The sequence below is a fragment of the Chiloscyllium plagiosum genome, chromosome 3, assembly GCF_004010195.1.
Source record: "Chiloscyllium plagiosum isolate BGI_BamShark_2017 chromosome 3, ASM401019v2, whole genome shotgun sequence".
Lineage (NCBI taxonomy): Eukaryota > Metazoa > Chordata > Chondrichthyes > Orectolobiformes > Hemiscylliidae > Chiloscyllium > Chiloscyllium plagiosum.
The window spans coordinates 65763854-65779884 of NC_057712.1; the positions used below are offsets into that span (position 1 = coordinate 65763854).

Here is a 16031-nt window from a genome sequence, read left to right on the forward strand (position 1 = left end):
GACTATCTTTGTGGAGTTTATCATTAATTTTAGTGTAAAGAGTAACTCAGAGAGAGAAAATAAACTAAAGTAAGGTGGAAAATATTCAACCAGAACAATAAACTCAATCCTACACTGAGCAGTGACAATGAAATTGACAATAGATGAAAAATTACCTTTGGCAATGTACGTGGATAACTATTTAGCAGGTCAGATATTAGTCACAAATTAGAAATGCATCTTTTTTTTAAGGGAATATATTATTAATGAGACTTTTCAATAATCCTAAGGGAAGTTATGTGATGATACTCTAGCATTAAGAGGCATATTTGGTCCTTTTCTTTGAAGAAAGGTTTTAAGACAGATGTGCAGAGCTGTCAATATGAATTCAATAAAATGAACAGTTTTTGAGGTCCTGTTAGCTTTTTCAGAGTTGGAACAATAGAAACAGCCTGAAAGTGTGGGACGAAGCTTCCACAGGCTTTTTTGTCTTTCAGCAGCAGTTCCTGGGGGCTTGAAGTTGGGTTTGGAAGCTGCAGCACATCTATCCCTGCTACTCTTTCTCTCTCACACACACACACACACCTTGATGTTTTCCCGCCTGGACTGGAGAATTGCATGATATATTTTATTGAATGTGTCTTTGCTAAGGGTGTGTTTATGGGATCTTAATATGTAGTAGCAGTTACTGTTTAGCTGTTAAATAATCTAATTTCTGTTATGTTTTCCAATGAAGTTACTGCAATTTCTTCTTTCTTTTATTGTATTTTAATTGTAGTGTATGAATATAGTGTCTTTTGCTTCAAATCTGGTAGTTTGACGAACTGAATTGCATCTGGAATGCAATTCCTGGTATTTGCCTTTAAAATAAGAAAAGGATAGGGTCTAGGCTATCGTCTTCATATATTTTGAGGTCTCATCCATAGCAGTTAACCAAAGGTTAATACCTCTGTATAAATAATGGATAGAACAATGCTTACTAATATATTAATCATTCATTAACTATTATTGAAAACAGTACATTTCATTTGTATGACTTCAAAACTCATCATGGCCACGGACCTTTACTGTTGGTCTTAATTTTAACCTTTATAGCATTGTCATCACAAACCTCAACCTATAACCTACATTTATAAGTGGGGGTTAAAAATAATTTCCCATGACGAAAACAAATTATCTACCACCCAAAATGACTAGCTCAGCTTCATTGTTTTCCAGAAGGTCAACTCCTCATTACTTCTTTTTCATGATAGCACGCAATAGGAAAATCAAAACAATGTCAATTATTTCAATGAATTCAGTGATAATCCATAAAGTCTTTCATATCAAATTCAGGAAAGTTGGCCACCCTTATTTGTGATATGCAACCAAAGTCAAATGAAGAGCTAACATTATTCCTTTGTAGTAAAGTGTCACAGATCTACTAGCACATCCATTTCTGGAGAGTTTTCTGACAATGCAGATGCCTTAATCTTTAGCCTGGTGAAAAACAGAGCAGCTACAAACAATAGAAAATTATGAGGAAACAAGCTGAGAAATAAAAACATGGAAGTGCACCAAATAAAGAAAATTAACTGCAAGACTTGGAAGGTTGTTGCAGACAGTCTCAGAGATGTACAGCACAGACACAGACCCTTTGGTCCAACTCATCCATGCTGACCAGATATCCTAAATTAATCTAGTTCCACTTGACAGCATTTGGCCCATATCTCTTTATACTCTTCCTATTCATATATTCATTCAGGTGCCTTTTAAATATTGTAATTGTACTAGCCTCCACCACTTCCTCTGGCAGTTCATTCTATACACGTACCACTCTGTGTGAAGAAGTTGCCCCTTAGGTCCTTTTTATACCTTTCCCCTCTCACCCTAAACCTATGCCCTCTAGTTCTGGACTCCCCCAACCCAGGGAAAAGACCTTGACTATTTACCCTCTCCATGCCCCTCATGATTTTATACACCTCTATAAGGTCACCCCTCAGCTTGCAACACTCCAGCGAAAAGGCCTATTCAGCTTTTCGCTATAACTGAAACCCTCCAACCCTAGCAACATCCTTGTAAAACTTTTCTGAACTCTTTCAAGTTTTACATCACCCGTCTGAAAGGAAGGAGACAAAAATTGTACACACTTTTCCAAAAATGGCCTAATCAATGTTGTGTACAGCCATAACATGTCTGCTTGAAAGAAATAGATTTCTGGGTATAATATGTTTCTTATTTGCGAATATATCAGCATTTAAGTCAACATCTTAGAATTATCAAAGGATGAAAACTAGGCACACTTAAGGCAACAGTAGCATCCTGAAGCTTTGAGAATTGAGAAGCTAATTGCACTTTACTAGAAATTGTTTCAACAGTGTCAGTATCAAATTGTAGAGGACTGACATTGATAGCCATTTGGATAGAATCCTGCCATATCTCCTACTTGTATTTGTTGAAAGCCTTCTTAAGATGAGTCAATATCAGTGTGGTTTATGAACTCCAGCTATTTGAATTCATCATGTTAGGAAAAAACGTACATGGAAATAAATCAGCACACACGGTTTGAGTAATATTATGAGTTAGGATACGTACAAATACATTTCGTGCCCTCGCGAACATGCCACTCCATGCAGCTATCGCAGGTCCAGCCCCTCATTCCTGGTTTGCAACTACACTGACCAGTGGCTTTGTCACATGGTACAGGTAATGAACCAATAGGATCACACTCACATTGTATACAAGAGTTTCCTTCAATTCTTGGATTACCATAGTAACCAGGTGCACACCTAAAAATTTACAAAATCAGTATTTGAGAATGGTAACATTCAAATGCATTCGTAACATAAACTGTGAATCCAGAAATCCTGTGAGAAGCTTTTTGGAACCGGGCCCCGGAATTTACCCTTACTCATTGGATGCATTGCCGATCCAGTCACCTTTCATAGAGTCATAGGGTCATAGAGATGTACAGCATGGAAACAGACCCTTCAGTCCAACCCATCCATGCTGACCAGATATCCCAACCCAATCTAGTCCCTCCTGCCAGCACCCGGCCCATATCCCTCCAAACCCTTCCTATTCATATACCCATGCAAATGCCTTTTAAATGTCGCAATTGTATCAGCCTCCACCACTTCTTCTGGCAGCTCATTCCATACACGTACCACTCTCTGTGTGAAAAAGTTGCCCCTTGGGTATCTTTTATATTTTTCCTCTCTCACCCTAAACCTATGCCCTCTAGTTCTGGACTCCCCGACCCCAGGGAAAAGACTTTGTCTATTTATCCTATCCATGCCCCTCATGATTTTGTAAACCTCTATAAGATCACCCCTCAGCCTCCGACACTCCAGGGAAAACAGCCCCAGCCTGTTCGGCCTCTCCCTACAGCTCAAATACTCCAACCCTGGCATCCTTGTAAATCTTTTCTGAACCCTTTCAAGTTTCACAACATCTTTCCGATAGGAAGGAGACCAGAATTGCACACAATATTCCAAAAGTGGCCTAACAAATGTCCTGGACAGCCGCAACATGACCTTCCAACTCCTGTACTCAATGCTCTGACCAATAAAGGAAAACATACCAAATGCCTTCTTCACAATCTTATCAACCTGCGACTCCACTTTCAATTAGCTATGAACCGGCACTCCAAGTCTCTTTGTTCGGCAACACTCCCTAGACCTTACCATTAAGCGTATAAGTCCTGTTAAGATTTGCTTTCCCAAAATGCAGCACCTTGCATTTATCTGAATTAAACTCTATCTGCAACTTCTCAGCCCAATTGCCCATCTGGTCCAGATCCTGTTGTAGTCTGAGGTAACCGTCTTCGCTGTCCACTACACCTCCAATTTTGGTGTCATCTGCAAACTTACTAACTGTACTTCTCATGCTTACATCCAAATCATTTATGTAAATGGCAAAAAATAGTGGACCAAGCACCGATCCTTGTGGCACTCCACTGGTCACAGGTCTCCAGTCTGAAAAACAACCCTCTACCACCACCCTCTGTCTTCTACCTTTGAGCCAGTTCTGTATCCAAGTGGCTAGTTCTCCCTGTATTCCGTGAGATCTAATCTTGTTAGTCAATCTCCCATGGGGAATCTAGTCAAATGCCTTCCTGAAGTCCATATAGATCACAGCTCTCTTTGAATAAGAGGAATTTGGATATTACCCATGACTAGCCCACCATTTCTGGTGCCTGCAGGGCCACAAGCAGTATTAAGTGTGTCTGCATTCTCAGTCCAACAATATTTCAGTCTCATTGTTTTCTTAAAGGGCCTGCGTCAGTAAAACCAATAACTTCTCTGTTATACTGGAAATACCCAAAATCCTTGAGGACAGTAATATTAAAGGGCGGCATGGTGACTCAGTGGTTAGCACTCCTGCATCACAGTGTCAAGGAACCAGGTTCAATTCAACTTTGAGTGACTGTCTGCGTGGAGTTTGCACATTCTCCCTGTATCTGTGTGGGTTTCCTCAGGGTGCTCCGGTTTCCTCCCACAGTCAAAAGATATGCAGGTTTTTAGAATTAGCCATGCTGAATTGCCCACAGTGCCCAGAGATGTGCAGGCTCGGTGAATTAATCATGGGATATTCAGGAATAAGGTAGGGTGTCTGGATGGGTTTTGTGGGATGCTCCTCAAAGGGACGCCATGTGCTGCTTCCACACTGTAGAGATTCTATTATAAAGCAATGCACCAATCTCCACTGCAACATCCAATTAGTGGAAAATGCTCTCTTACTTGTCTGGCATCAAACCACGTCCTCAAATTTCCAGCCTAAACCATCCAATCCTTTTATCTTTAAGTCCCCTAATTTCATTGCTAATGTATATAAGGAGTTGATTTATTAAAAAGATTTTAAGCATTATAATGTTTAAAGAAAATATGTCTGTCAAGCCTTGGAATTATTTACTACACTATATTTATTTAATTTTATTAACACTTCTTAAAACTCCTTGAATTATTACTTTACATACAATGATTAGAATGGCTTTTTACCTTTCACAGTGCAGGCCCTCATATCCTTCTTTACATGCATTGCAACGATAAGCATTATGTCCTTCTATAACACAGGTAGGACTAAAGCTGAAAATAATTAAATACAAATGGTCAACGAAAGCTCAATATTTAACAAACTAATCTAAAGATATACTACTTACATTTTCAATAGTAACAATAAATGCTAGACTGCATACATATAAAAATAACATCAACACTTTAAGTAAGAACACAGTTTTCCTTGCAGGCTTGGGTTGAAAGTTGAGGCAATTTCTTTGTACTGCAGGATTATTCTTCCTTCTATAATAGCACATTGAAAGTGCAACAATGGTCAACATTCATTTCATCCACAACACAAATAAAACTGTTCCATCAGGCAGCTGACAGGTTCAACTGACACTGAAAAGTCTGAATGAAACTGAGGCCACTACTGTCTCAACAAATTAAATCCTTGGTCCTCACTAAAACATTTTGAGTTGTTTTAACCACAGATAATGAGAATATTGATGCACAAGATAAAATATTTGCCCCAAGGGAATCCCTATTTTCCCACAAACAAAAATCAGGGGAAAAGAACAGAGATGTATTCATCTTTGAGTTTGTGAGAGGGGGTGGTTACTGACCTGTGCCGATGGCAAACTCAACACTATCACTAAAATATAGATGAGGTGGGAAGGAATTTTCTGATCTCCTGCTTCATTATTTTTATGATAATATGTCAATCAATAAATTTCAAATGGAGAGTCTCTTTGTGGTTCAGGAGGGGAGAGGAAGTGCCATTGTGGTGAAGTCATGAATGGACTAGTCATCCAAACACCCAGGCAAAGGTTCTGGGGACTTTTGGTGGATGGTGAAGTCTGAATACAATACAAAACAGCTATTGTCAATTATTGTGGGGGTGGGGGTTTGTGGGGTGGGGAGGTAGAAACACCCACTGGTTCACAAATGTCCTTTTGTGAAGGAAATCTGCCATCCTTACTTGGTCTAGCCGACATGTGAGTCCAGACCCAAAGCAATGTAGTTGTCTCCAAAGTGCTCTCTGGACAATTAGGGAAATGCAATAAATGCTGGACTAGCCAGCAATGTCCACATCCCCTGAATGAACAACAAGGGAAAGTTGTTTAAGTTTGTGCCTAAGCAATAAAAGGACACAGATCCTAGGTTCATTCTCCGGTCAACACTGAACTCCCTCATCTCAGATTGGCAATTGTACAAACACTGAGCTTATTACCCACAGATTATGATGAGAATGCTTGACCAGCCTGTGGTTGCTGATTGCTACTTTGCATTCATGTCCCAACAGAACAGGTGAGATTTAGTGAAGACCAGATCAAAATCTGCCACAGTTCATCCTGGGATGGAACAGTCTGTTGCCTCACAGCAAAATGAAGCCAGTTTATTTGGAAGAGGCTTACAAGACGGACTATCAAGAATGCAAAACATCAGCATTTTGAAAAAAGATGTGAAGGGATGAACTAGCATTTTCAATGATACACAAAAAGTGTAATGTTTTGTGCAAGCAAAGTGTTAGGATGGCTTTGGGAAGTCACTGCTTCAGTTGAATTGGTTTTTGTATTTTATGTTAATCATTTTATATCTTTCAATTAATAATTTTAGTAAGTGCAAATTCCACAGATAGTCTTAAATTTGAGTTTAGCAGCCACAGTGAATCTCGAAGAATGGTGCAACTTCCTAAAAAGAACTGCCTCATTGGGTCTTCTGATTTCCTCAAGTTGTGATTAGTGATCGTGAGGACAACACAAACATTCAAGATGATATTGTCTCATAAATCTTACCACTGGCATCTGAAGCATTACAATGCTAAAATCTTACTTGTTACCAGAGATTTGAAGAGGACAAGCACAAGGACGACAGTCATTTGGAGATCCTCTTACTATTCCATAGTATCCAGGAGCACACACCTCACAATGCGCACCAGCAGTGTTGTCACGACAATTCTGACAGAGAAAAGATTCTGCTCAGCAAAAGTTTTTGTCTTTATTATAATTATCCATTAGATGATATTTATAAATCTAAGCACCTTCAATTCAGACAATGTTCACTTGTTACTTTCAAACAAAAAAGACAATAGTTTGGAAAATATATTATCACTGACATCTTGAACAAAGTGTATCCAGTTAAAAAATCACACAACACCAGGTTATAGTCCAACAGGTTTATTTGGAAGTACTCACTTTTAGAGCGCTGCTCCTTTGTCAGGTAGCTAGTTGGGCAGGATCATCAGACACAGAATTTATAGCACAAGATCATTGTGTCATGCAACTGATACGATATATTGAACAAACCTAGATTGCTGTTAAGTCATTTTTTTAGCGTGGGTTCAAGTCAGTTCATTAATATGTAAATCCTATCACTTCTTTCAGGTCATATTCCTGAGATAACAAAGTTTTATAAAGAAAAGGTAACATCTCAGCTCAGACAATGCATTTAAGATGTGAGATTAGAGTCTGTCTATATTCCAATCTTGAGTCAGACTGGTTCTATTTCCAAAGTAGGAATTTATAAAATGTCACATGGATTGCTTGCCAGCATTGGCAGTTTGCAGACTGTGTGCCTTTTGAGCAAAGTAGAAAGTATCTGCAAATACAATTCTGGAAATGCAAAATCACCCATTAGACTTATATGTAAGTGTGCATGCATGTGTGGCAGAGAGAGAGAGAGTGTGTCGTGTGAGAGAGAATGCGAGTGTGAGTGCATGCGCGTGTGTGAGTGTGAGTGTGTGCATGAGTGTGACAGAGTATAAGCCTGTGAGAAGGTGTACGCATGGGTGTGAGTGAGGCGGGGTGTGTATGTGTGTGCCTGAGAGACAGCGTGCACATTAGAGAGGGTGTATGAGAAACCTTAAGTTAGCTCAGGAATGTGACTTGAATGAAGTTCTGGGATTTACATGTTAATGAATTGAAACCTGCAACCCATTCTAAAAGGTGAAAGACTTAACAGCAATCTAGGTTTGTTCAATATATCGTATCAGTTTCATGACACTATGATCTTGTGCTATAAATTCTGCATCTTATGAGCCTGCCCCACTAGCTACCTGATGAACGAGCAGTGTTCCAAAAGCTAGTACTTCCAAACAAACCTGTTGGACTATCACCTAGCGTTGTGCGAATTTTAACTTTGTCCACCCCAGTCCAACACCGGCGCCTCCTCATCAAAGTATATCCAAGTAGTTCACAGGAAAATGCTCTGAAGTCATTTGAGAAAGACTTTTTTTATTCATATTCTGAGGTGAAAAAAATCCTGAATTTTTCAGAGTGGCAAAATCAAGTCTTTTTATTAACTCAGTAGAAAACTTCTTCCTGTCCTTTATCATTTTACATGCCCAATGATTTATTGTGTAGTAAAGAAGGACTGTCAGCAGCCAAATACTCAAAATCTGCTTTTGTAAACTTCAAATAACACAGGCCGAGACAGTAAGTTCTTGAAAAACGTCTGATTTGAATTTGAAGTTATGTGATCTTGCATTTGACTGCTATTGTAAAAATGGTTGAACTGTTTAGAATAATCATTTTTCTTACTGGAAATATACGTATTTTCCATTGTTGAAAAATTGCTTTTTGTATCAAGATTGTTGCTAAGAGAAGATGCAGCGTATGTAATTTCTTTGTTGGCAGTGTATCAATAGTTTCTTTCCACAGAAAGATAATTCACAATGGTTCATATTTTGCTGGAGTGTGATCTGTTAAACTTGCTAGTGTGTATGCAAGTTTCATAAACATTTTTGCCAATTAATTTGGCTGAATTGTGAGTTCATGATGGTATAACAAGTGCAATGGTTTGGTAAACTGAGAAAAACAATCTACCTCCTCCACTGAGATTAAAAGGATTTAAAGTAGACAAGAAGGAATGTGAATTAGTGTGGACAAATTCTATGCTACAACAGAAAGAGAAATTGAGATTGGACCGAGAGAGAAACCACAAGTCAGAAAGACAAATTAAAAATGAAAGCTAAAGAAATAAAAACCTCCTAAAATAAATTAAAGAATGTATTTGGAGAATAACAATGGTACTTAGTGTACTAGCAGCTTGCCATAGTCATAAGACCTCTATTATACATGCAGTCTATGTGACATTATAACATACATCCCATTGGATTCCATGTTAATATCTGATTACTTTGTCAGCCATAGAAGTGGACTGGCAGCTAGTAATAAGTGAAAATGCTTCAGTATCCACACTTGTAAGTTGACAAATATTACAGAAATCGTTTTGGCTTGCTATCTTTTTCTCCAAGTCCAAATTGCACAGCTTTGTGTTTTAATTGGCCATTTCCTTCTCATTCTCCACTTTGGTAAATTGCCTTGAGAAATTTAACTTTGTGAACTATCATATGAATATAGGTATGGTATTTTTATTCTCCATTTATGTCTTCTTTAGACCATTCAATTTTCAATCTGAAAGCTGACTGTTACAAGAGTTGGATTTTGTGGGATCATTGTGTTCTCCATCCCAAAGATAAAAGCATTTGAGAACTGAACTACAAATACACTGACTATCCTGCAGCCTTTTTACATCCTGATGGGAGTCAAAGGGCTCAGGGTACACCTTCCATCACCATCCGAAGAGGAAGGCCCACTCCAGACAGCTGCCAGTCTATTTGACTGGCTAACAACTCTGTAGTCTCCACAGCACCAAGTTTCAATGGTGGCCGCTGCTGGAACTGCAGGCAGATTCTGAAGGGAAGGAGGTCATGCAGCCAGACTGAAGGTAACTCCAAGTATGATTGGGAGCTGACTGTTAGGCTGAGGTTGAGGGAGATGGGAATTTGAGAGGATTCAAGGTTAAGGTCGGCAAAAATTAAAGATAGAATATGTTGTATGGGGTTACTGTGATTCCTCTGATGGGCACAAAAGATCCTACCACTCCCATCCTTCCACAAATAAAGTTCCCTTCTCTCTTAAAAGTTGCACCATGGCAGATGGTGGAATTTGATTTTAATAAAAATCTGGAATTAAGAGTCAAATAATGACCATGTATTGATTTTTGGAAACACCCATCTGGTTCACTGATGTCTTTAAGGGAAGGAAACGGCCATCCTTACCTGGTCTTGCCTACATATGACTCCAGACCCATGGCAATGTGGTTGACTCTCAACTGGTTTATGGGCAATTAGGGATGGGTGATAAATGCTGGCCTAGCCAGCGTTGCCCCCATCCTGTGATGCAATAAAGAAGAAAATTGATGGCTAGGCCAGCATTTATTGCCCATCCCTCTTGTAGACAGATGTACTGCAACCATAGTGCGCCAGTAGTGACTGGAAGAATATTGAATCAGGCAGCAGAGCTTTCACTGTCCCAAGTGAGTAAGTATCACAATCCTGATTTGTGCCTTGTAGACTGTTAAGCAGTCTGACTCTGACTTTGTTCTTGCAGAGTGCCAGGCTCCACTGTTGACAAGGCCTATCCTTTTAAGCTTCCGGTGAAAGGATATGGCTTTTTCTTGCTGGAGATTGTCTTGACCTGGCACTTGTATGATATGAATATTTTCTGCAGACTACTTTTTCAGCCAGAGGATCAGTTAGTTCAGTTGATTTGATGGTAGGTTTACGATGCAGAGTGAGGCCAACAGTGGTTCAATTCCTGATCACCATGAAGGTCCCTACTTCTGAACTTCACCATTCTCCTGAAGAACGCTGGCCCTCAGGTTAAACTCACCACAAGTAATCTCTTCTGTTGAAGAGTATAAAGTTAAAAATCACACAACACCAGGTTATAGTCCAACCGGTTTAATTGGAAGCACACTAGCTTTCAGAGCGACGCTCCTTCATCAGGTGTCGCTCCGAAAGCTAGTGTGCTTCCAATTAAACCTGTTGGACCATAACCTGGTGTTGTGTGATTTTTAACTTTGTACACCCCAGTCCAACACCGGCATCTCCGAATCGTTGAAGAGTATGGTCACTCGACCTTTTACTTTAGACAATTTTGGTAAGATATTAAAAATGATTTGAATTGTATAAAAATAAGCCTCCTTCACGTCTGAGCTTAATTTCTTAAAAACAAACTAAAGCAAAAATCTGGTGTTGGATCTTGAATAAGATAAGCCTTCTCCCAATATTATAATGGTGGCAACAAATGTTTTAAAAACTTGCTAGAAATCAATTTCTACAGCGACTTTGATCAAAACGTAAGAAGTAATAAACAGTAATCGACATTTTGGTACCTGACAAACTGAAGTCTTGCTGTCACAAATGTCACTATGGCCATTGCACTGACATTGGACACAGCTCCATGTCACCGGTCTGTGCTCTCTGATTGTTGATCTCAATGGTACTCTGTAATAACCAAGCATACAATCCTGAAGGATAAGGAAACAAAAGGCATTGTTAGTTTTTAAACATTTTTCATGTTCTGTGATGGACTTTGGCAAGAGATATCAACCAGGAACACTAACAATTTTTTGAACCTTTGATCAACATCAGCACATAATGTTTCCAAAAAGGAGTAGAATACACTGATGAAAAGTTTGGTTCGTTCAAGTGTTGCCTACATTTTAAACTACTTTACCATGGCAAACTTGCTGTTGCTCATTTTAGTTGTGCACATACAGCTGGATTCCCCTCCACGCCCCTGGACAAAATGGCAAATCGAACAAAGTTGGAAGATAAATTCTAACACTCTATACTTAACCAAACCTCAATTTTCACAGCATATCCCCACTGCCCAACAATCCAAACATCATGGATAGGTGACTGGCTATTCCTATTGTTCCCATCCTTTCTCATGAATGTGCTGATTAAGGAAGCTGAGTTTGGATTCCCAAGTCCAACTGATTTCAACCTCACTATCTCTGTGTCCACCAACTGCAGGGCTGTCAGGAAGACTATGTTGAAATGTGTCCAACCAAAGAGAGAAAGGGATAGAAAATACGTCCTTTCTCTAGTCCAGCATATTCACATTTTCACAATTTGATCTCAAGATGTTCTTGCTGTAATTTGTGAAGTGTACTCTTGAGCTGGAACATAAGTTCAGTGATGTACAGAAAGCTAGAATGCTCTGTTTCTGACAGTGGATCCAGCTGTTGTCTTTTCGTAAGGAGGATAGATCAGTTTTAATTTACACTGACATAGTCAGGGACAGATAGTTGAAGGGGATACGGTCCAAGACCTCTAAGGCAGAATAAAGAGTAGCAGAAATCTCATTATTGGTGTGGCATCCAGTAACACCCTTGCTGAATTAAGACTGTTCAGATAACATCAGTCGTAGTTTGCAGTCCAACCAATAGATGATTCCAAGAAAAGTGTTCTACAAAGCATACCCATCATTGACAAAGATGGGTTTTGCAGAACTAACACATCCAGTCTTTCCGTACATAACTGGAAATATCTAGAAAAGTTCTGGAAGGTTCTTGAAGACAAGCTCAAATAAAGGGTTAACTTCTGGATTAATACACTCCAACTCTTGTCATTTCGACAGCAACCTCAAGAGTCTATTGATCAGTTTCTCAGAAGATGCTGCAGCAAAGGACATGAGAGTGTGATTTTTTTTCCTGAACAGGAATTGTCAGAGTGACCTGCCAAGTTAGTCATCACCTTGACACCAATTAAAGCCTTCAGGAATGATCTTTTGGTCAAAAGAATGGGCTAGACCATTAACAAACAATTTGATAATGGACAGAAGTATGAAGCTATGTTAGCAGGTCAATAATAATTCCATGCCTTAGGTGCAGCCAACACTACTGTTATAGTCAGCAAAGTGCACCAAATCAACAAATCCTCAACAGATGTCATCTGCTCAGCTACCCATCTACATTCATAAAGCAGGCAGCACAACCAAACACTGGGCATACATGTGCAGGAAATCTTGTTTCAAAGGCCTAGCCAGACTCCAGACCAAAACACAGAATATCAGAAAGACCATTTAACAGTACAACACTGACAATAAAGGTGTTAAAGAATGTGCATGAATACTAATACATCAATGAGGTTCAGAATAAACCAAGTGAAAGGCAAATTTCAGAAGATGGCTGAACTGTTAATCTGACAAATCATTCTAAGGCAGTTTATGGTGTAAAGTGATCAGAATCTTTCATGTGTACTGAAAGAAAGACCAATTCACATGAAAAGCTAAAATCAATGTGGGAGATAGTGTCAACACCTGAAAGACATTTCTCCGAAAATGGTGCTCTAAGATACAGCCTATGGGAGACTGGCTCATGTCACACAACAGGTCACTAATTCCATGCATTGGTGGGATGACATTGCACTGCCAGTGCACAAGCTCATTTTGGCTTCTGCTGAGTAGAAACCAACAGTTCAAAAGGATTGTTGATACAGATATTTAATGCTGCTGTGACTTTTACTGCCAGTAATATTGGATTCCTTCCAGACCAGTGGGTCACAAGGCATCTGTGTTCTGTGAATGCCTCTGAAGATATCCCCAGCTGCAATTGGCAATGTACCTCCAATATTTTCAGCTAGTTAAAACAAGGGCAGGGGATTCTGAAACATTTCATTACTCTGAATGGGACTGGGTCCTGATAGCCTTTCTCCTGTTTGCCATCAGCATCTGGTGCTGGTATAGTTAACGACCCTTGTCGCTCCTCTGGTTGCACTTCAACTACCCTCAATTCTATCTTTCCTCTATGCATTTTCACCTCCATTTGAGGCTCCAGATGGAAGGGATCCATTCTAGCTCCAGAAGCTCAACAGAGAGCAGAGTCTTCATAAGGTCGTGCTCTATGATGCCAACCTGACCTTAGCAAACATTTTGTGCCTGAAGCTGAATGATGCCCATTCAGATATTAGTGAAACTCACCTTGGTGTTAATCTCAGAGTTGCACTTGATCTCCCTTTCAGCTTCCTCTCCCTTCATGCACAACAACCTCTCAGCAGTGATAGGCAGCTCTAACCAGTTCACCATCTACCCTGAGGACTGATTCACCTAATCATCACCAAATTTATCCAGTTGTGAAAGGAATGGCCCATGAATCTCCTGCACTGCCAATTTAATTGCTTAGGTAGCATTTAATTGCCAAATGTTGTGGTTTAAGAGTATTCATTTTATGCAGAACTAATTTTATTAGCTTCCCTCCACATGATGTTGGCTTTGCTGTCCACGTCATCTACATTCCCTGAAACGGAATAATTTGGTGTTTCCATTCCACACCAATTCACAATTCTACAGTTCATGTGCTACCCTGCCAACTTCTTTCACCATTCTCTTGGCCAGCATTAAATGCCACCCAAATTGCTTGTGGGCTGATTAGTGTCAATAAATACATAGCTTTGCTATTCATAAAACAAATTCATTGCCCAGCATGTGTAAAATAAAAAATCCATTACGTCTCACTTATTAGCCAGATCAAAAAAGGCATTTTGAAAAATGTGCTTGACAAAAATATAATTAATAATTCTAAAGCTGGTTAGTATCACTAATTTAACTGCCCTCTGGGTGATTAGGGATGAGAAATAAGTGCTGGCCTGACCAGTGACACCCACATTCTGTGAATGAATAAAGAAAAGATTATCAAGCAAAGCTTGTTTGTGTAACACACGTGAATTAAATCAATGTTCATGGCTTCAATTCTTCTTAAAATTCCTACTTGCTAGAATAAATTTTCATCATGTTGCATGAATAACAATGGACAGAATGCCATGTTTTGCTTGCCTCCCGTCATCTATCTTTTCTGGTTTGGTGTATATTTAAAGAGTCATTTGCATTTGGTAAACTCTCTTGGGGATGGGTCAGTCTCGTTGGTGATTATAGATAACTGTATGTTTTATTACTAAAACTAAGATTATAGAATATAATATTGCTTTTAAGTCTGACTGAATGTTGGATTTTGCACTTCTTACAAAGGAACAAAAACAAAGTTATAATTTTTCAATTTCACATGAATTCCCTTAGCATCTGAGTTCTGTAGGTTGTGAGATAAGTTCTTATGCCTGAAGCCAAGTTCTGGGTTTTGACATATAGAAATGACTTTTCCAAATTATTTTCAGAGAATGATAGAGACAGCTAATTGTCACCATGATTTTGGTTCATTGTTTGAAAGTTCGTACAAATTTCTTCATAGAAGCTATCATTACCATCAAAAAAAAGTCAACAAATTAACAAAGTGCTTGAAACCTGTCCTGATATAAAAACCTGTTCACACCAGAGTATTATTTGACAATTATCTATTCATTCATATTTATTTTAGCTTTTGTTTCATTCATCTTTACAAAAGTGAACCTTTATGTTTGCCTTTACCCTTTGTTTCATTGCCACCATAGGCTCTAACAACCATTGACATTACCTGGCATGACAGGCCAGAATAACCTTCTGGACAAAAGCATTGCTCAATATGTTGGGCATGTTCAGCCTGGACGTAGCGATCACTGGCTTCAGCCACTTCTATAGATATCTCAGAGATTCTGGATTGACATTGAAAGAAAAAAATGAAATTTGTGTTAAACATCTTGAATCAACAATGTTGCCTATAAATTAAATCTTCCTACATTTTGATGTTACTATCATTAATCTGTGTATATTTAACCAGATTGCATGTTTCTGATAACTTGACAAGCTGTTGGAGCTAAAACTCATTATTCTCCATCAAATCAGTCATGCTGAATTTGAGTAGGAGTGTTTTCTAAACACTGCTTTCCCTAATAATACAAACTGGGTGAAATTCTACACTGTCCATGGGAGAGAAAAAGTAATTTTTCTCAGTTAATGTAATTCCATAAAAGTCTTGTACAGACAAATGTCATTCCTGATTTGTACAACTTGGTATAATGATTTATTAAAATGGAAGAATCTTCGTATTTTGGTAAACATCTCTGACAAATGAAACAGCCTCTTAATCTGATAGATTCTACTAAAACTTTACAACACATGGACGATTAACCAATAAATGAAGCAAGACGTCTAAATAAATGCATCCCATGAAGGAATCTGATCAAGTGAAACGTGCTGCTGGAGCATACATATCACCAGTATGTTAGCAAAATCTCAAATATCTAAAGTACCTACTCCAACTATACAAATAGCGATAGGATCACAGGAACAGGTGCAGCTTTTTAGCAGCTCAAGCTTGTGCCAGCATTCAATGAAATCATGACTGACCCCA

The 16031-nt window shown here is 38.9% G+C and overlaps 1 protein-coding gene across 1 annotated transcript in view; it reads right to left on the minus strand.

Annotated features, from left to right (window-relative positions):
- The window catches only part of lama2 (laminin, alpha 2), a 379433-nt gene that overhangs the window by 104879 nt on the left and 258523 nt on the right, over nucleotides 1-16031 (minus strand). The window contains exons 28-33 of the mRNA XM_043675023.1: nucleotides 15216-15333; nucleotides 11139-11273; nucleotides 6792-6916; nucleotides 4959-5045; nucleotides 2554-2747; nucleotides 1404-1477 (exon numbers count right to left, since the gene is read on the minus strand). Coding sequence (XP_043530958.1) covers nucleotides 1404-1477; nucleotides 2554-2747; nucleotides 4959-5045; nucleotides 6792-6916; nucleotides 11139-11273; nucleotides 15216-15333 — 733 coding nt within the window. The remainder of the gene's footprint in view (nucleotides 1-1403; nucleotides 1478-2553; nucleotides 2748-4958; nucleotides 5046-6791; nucleotides 6917-11138; nucleotides 11274-15215; nucleotides 15334-16031) is intronic.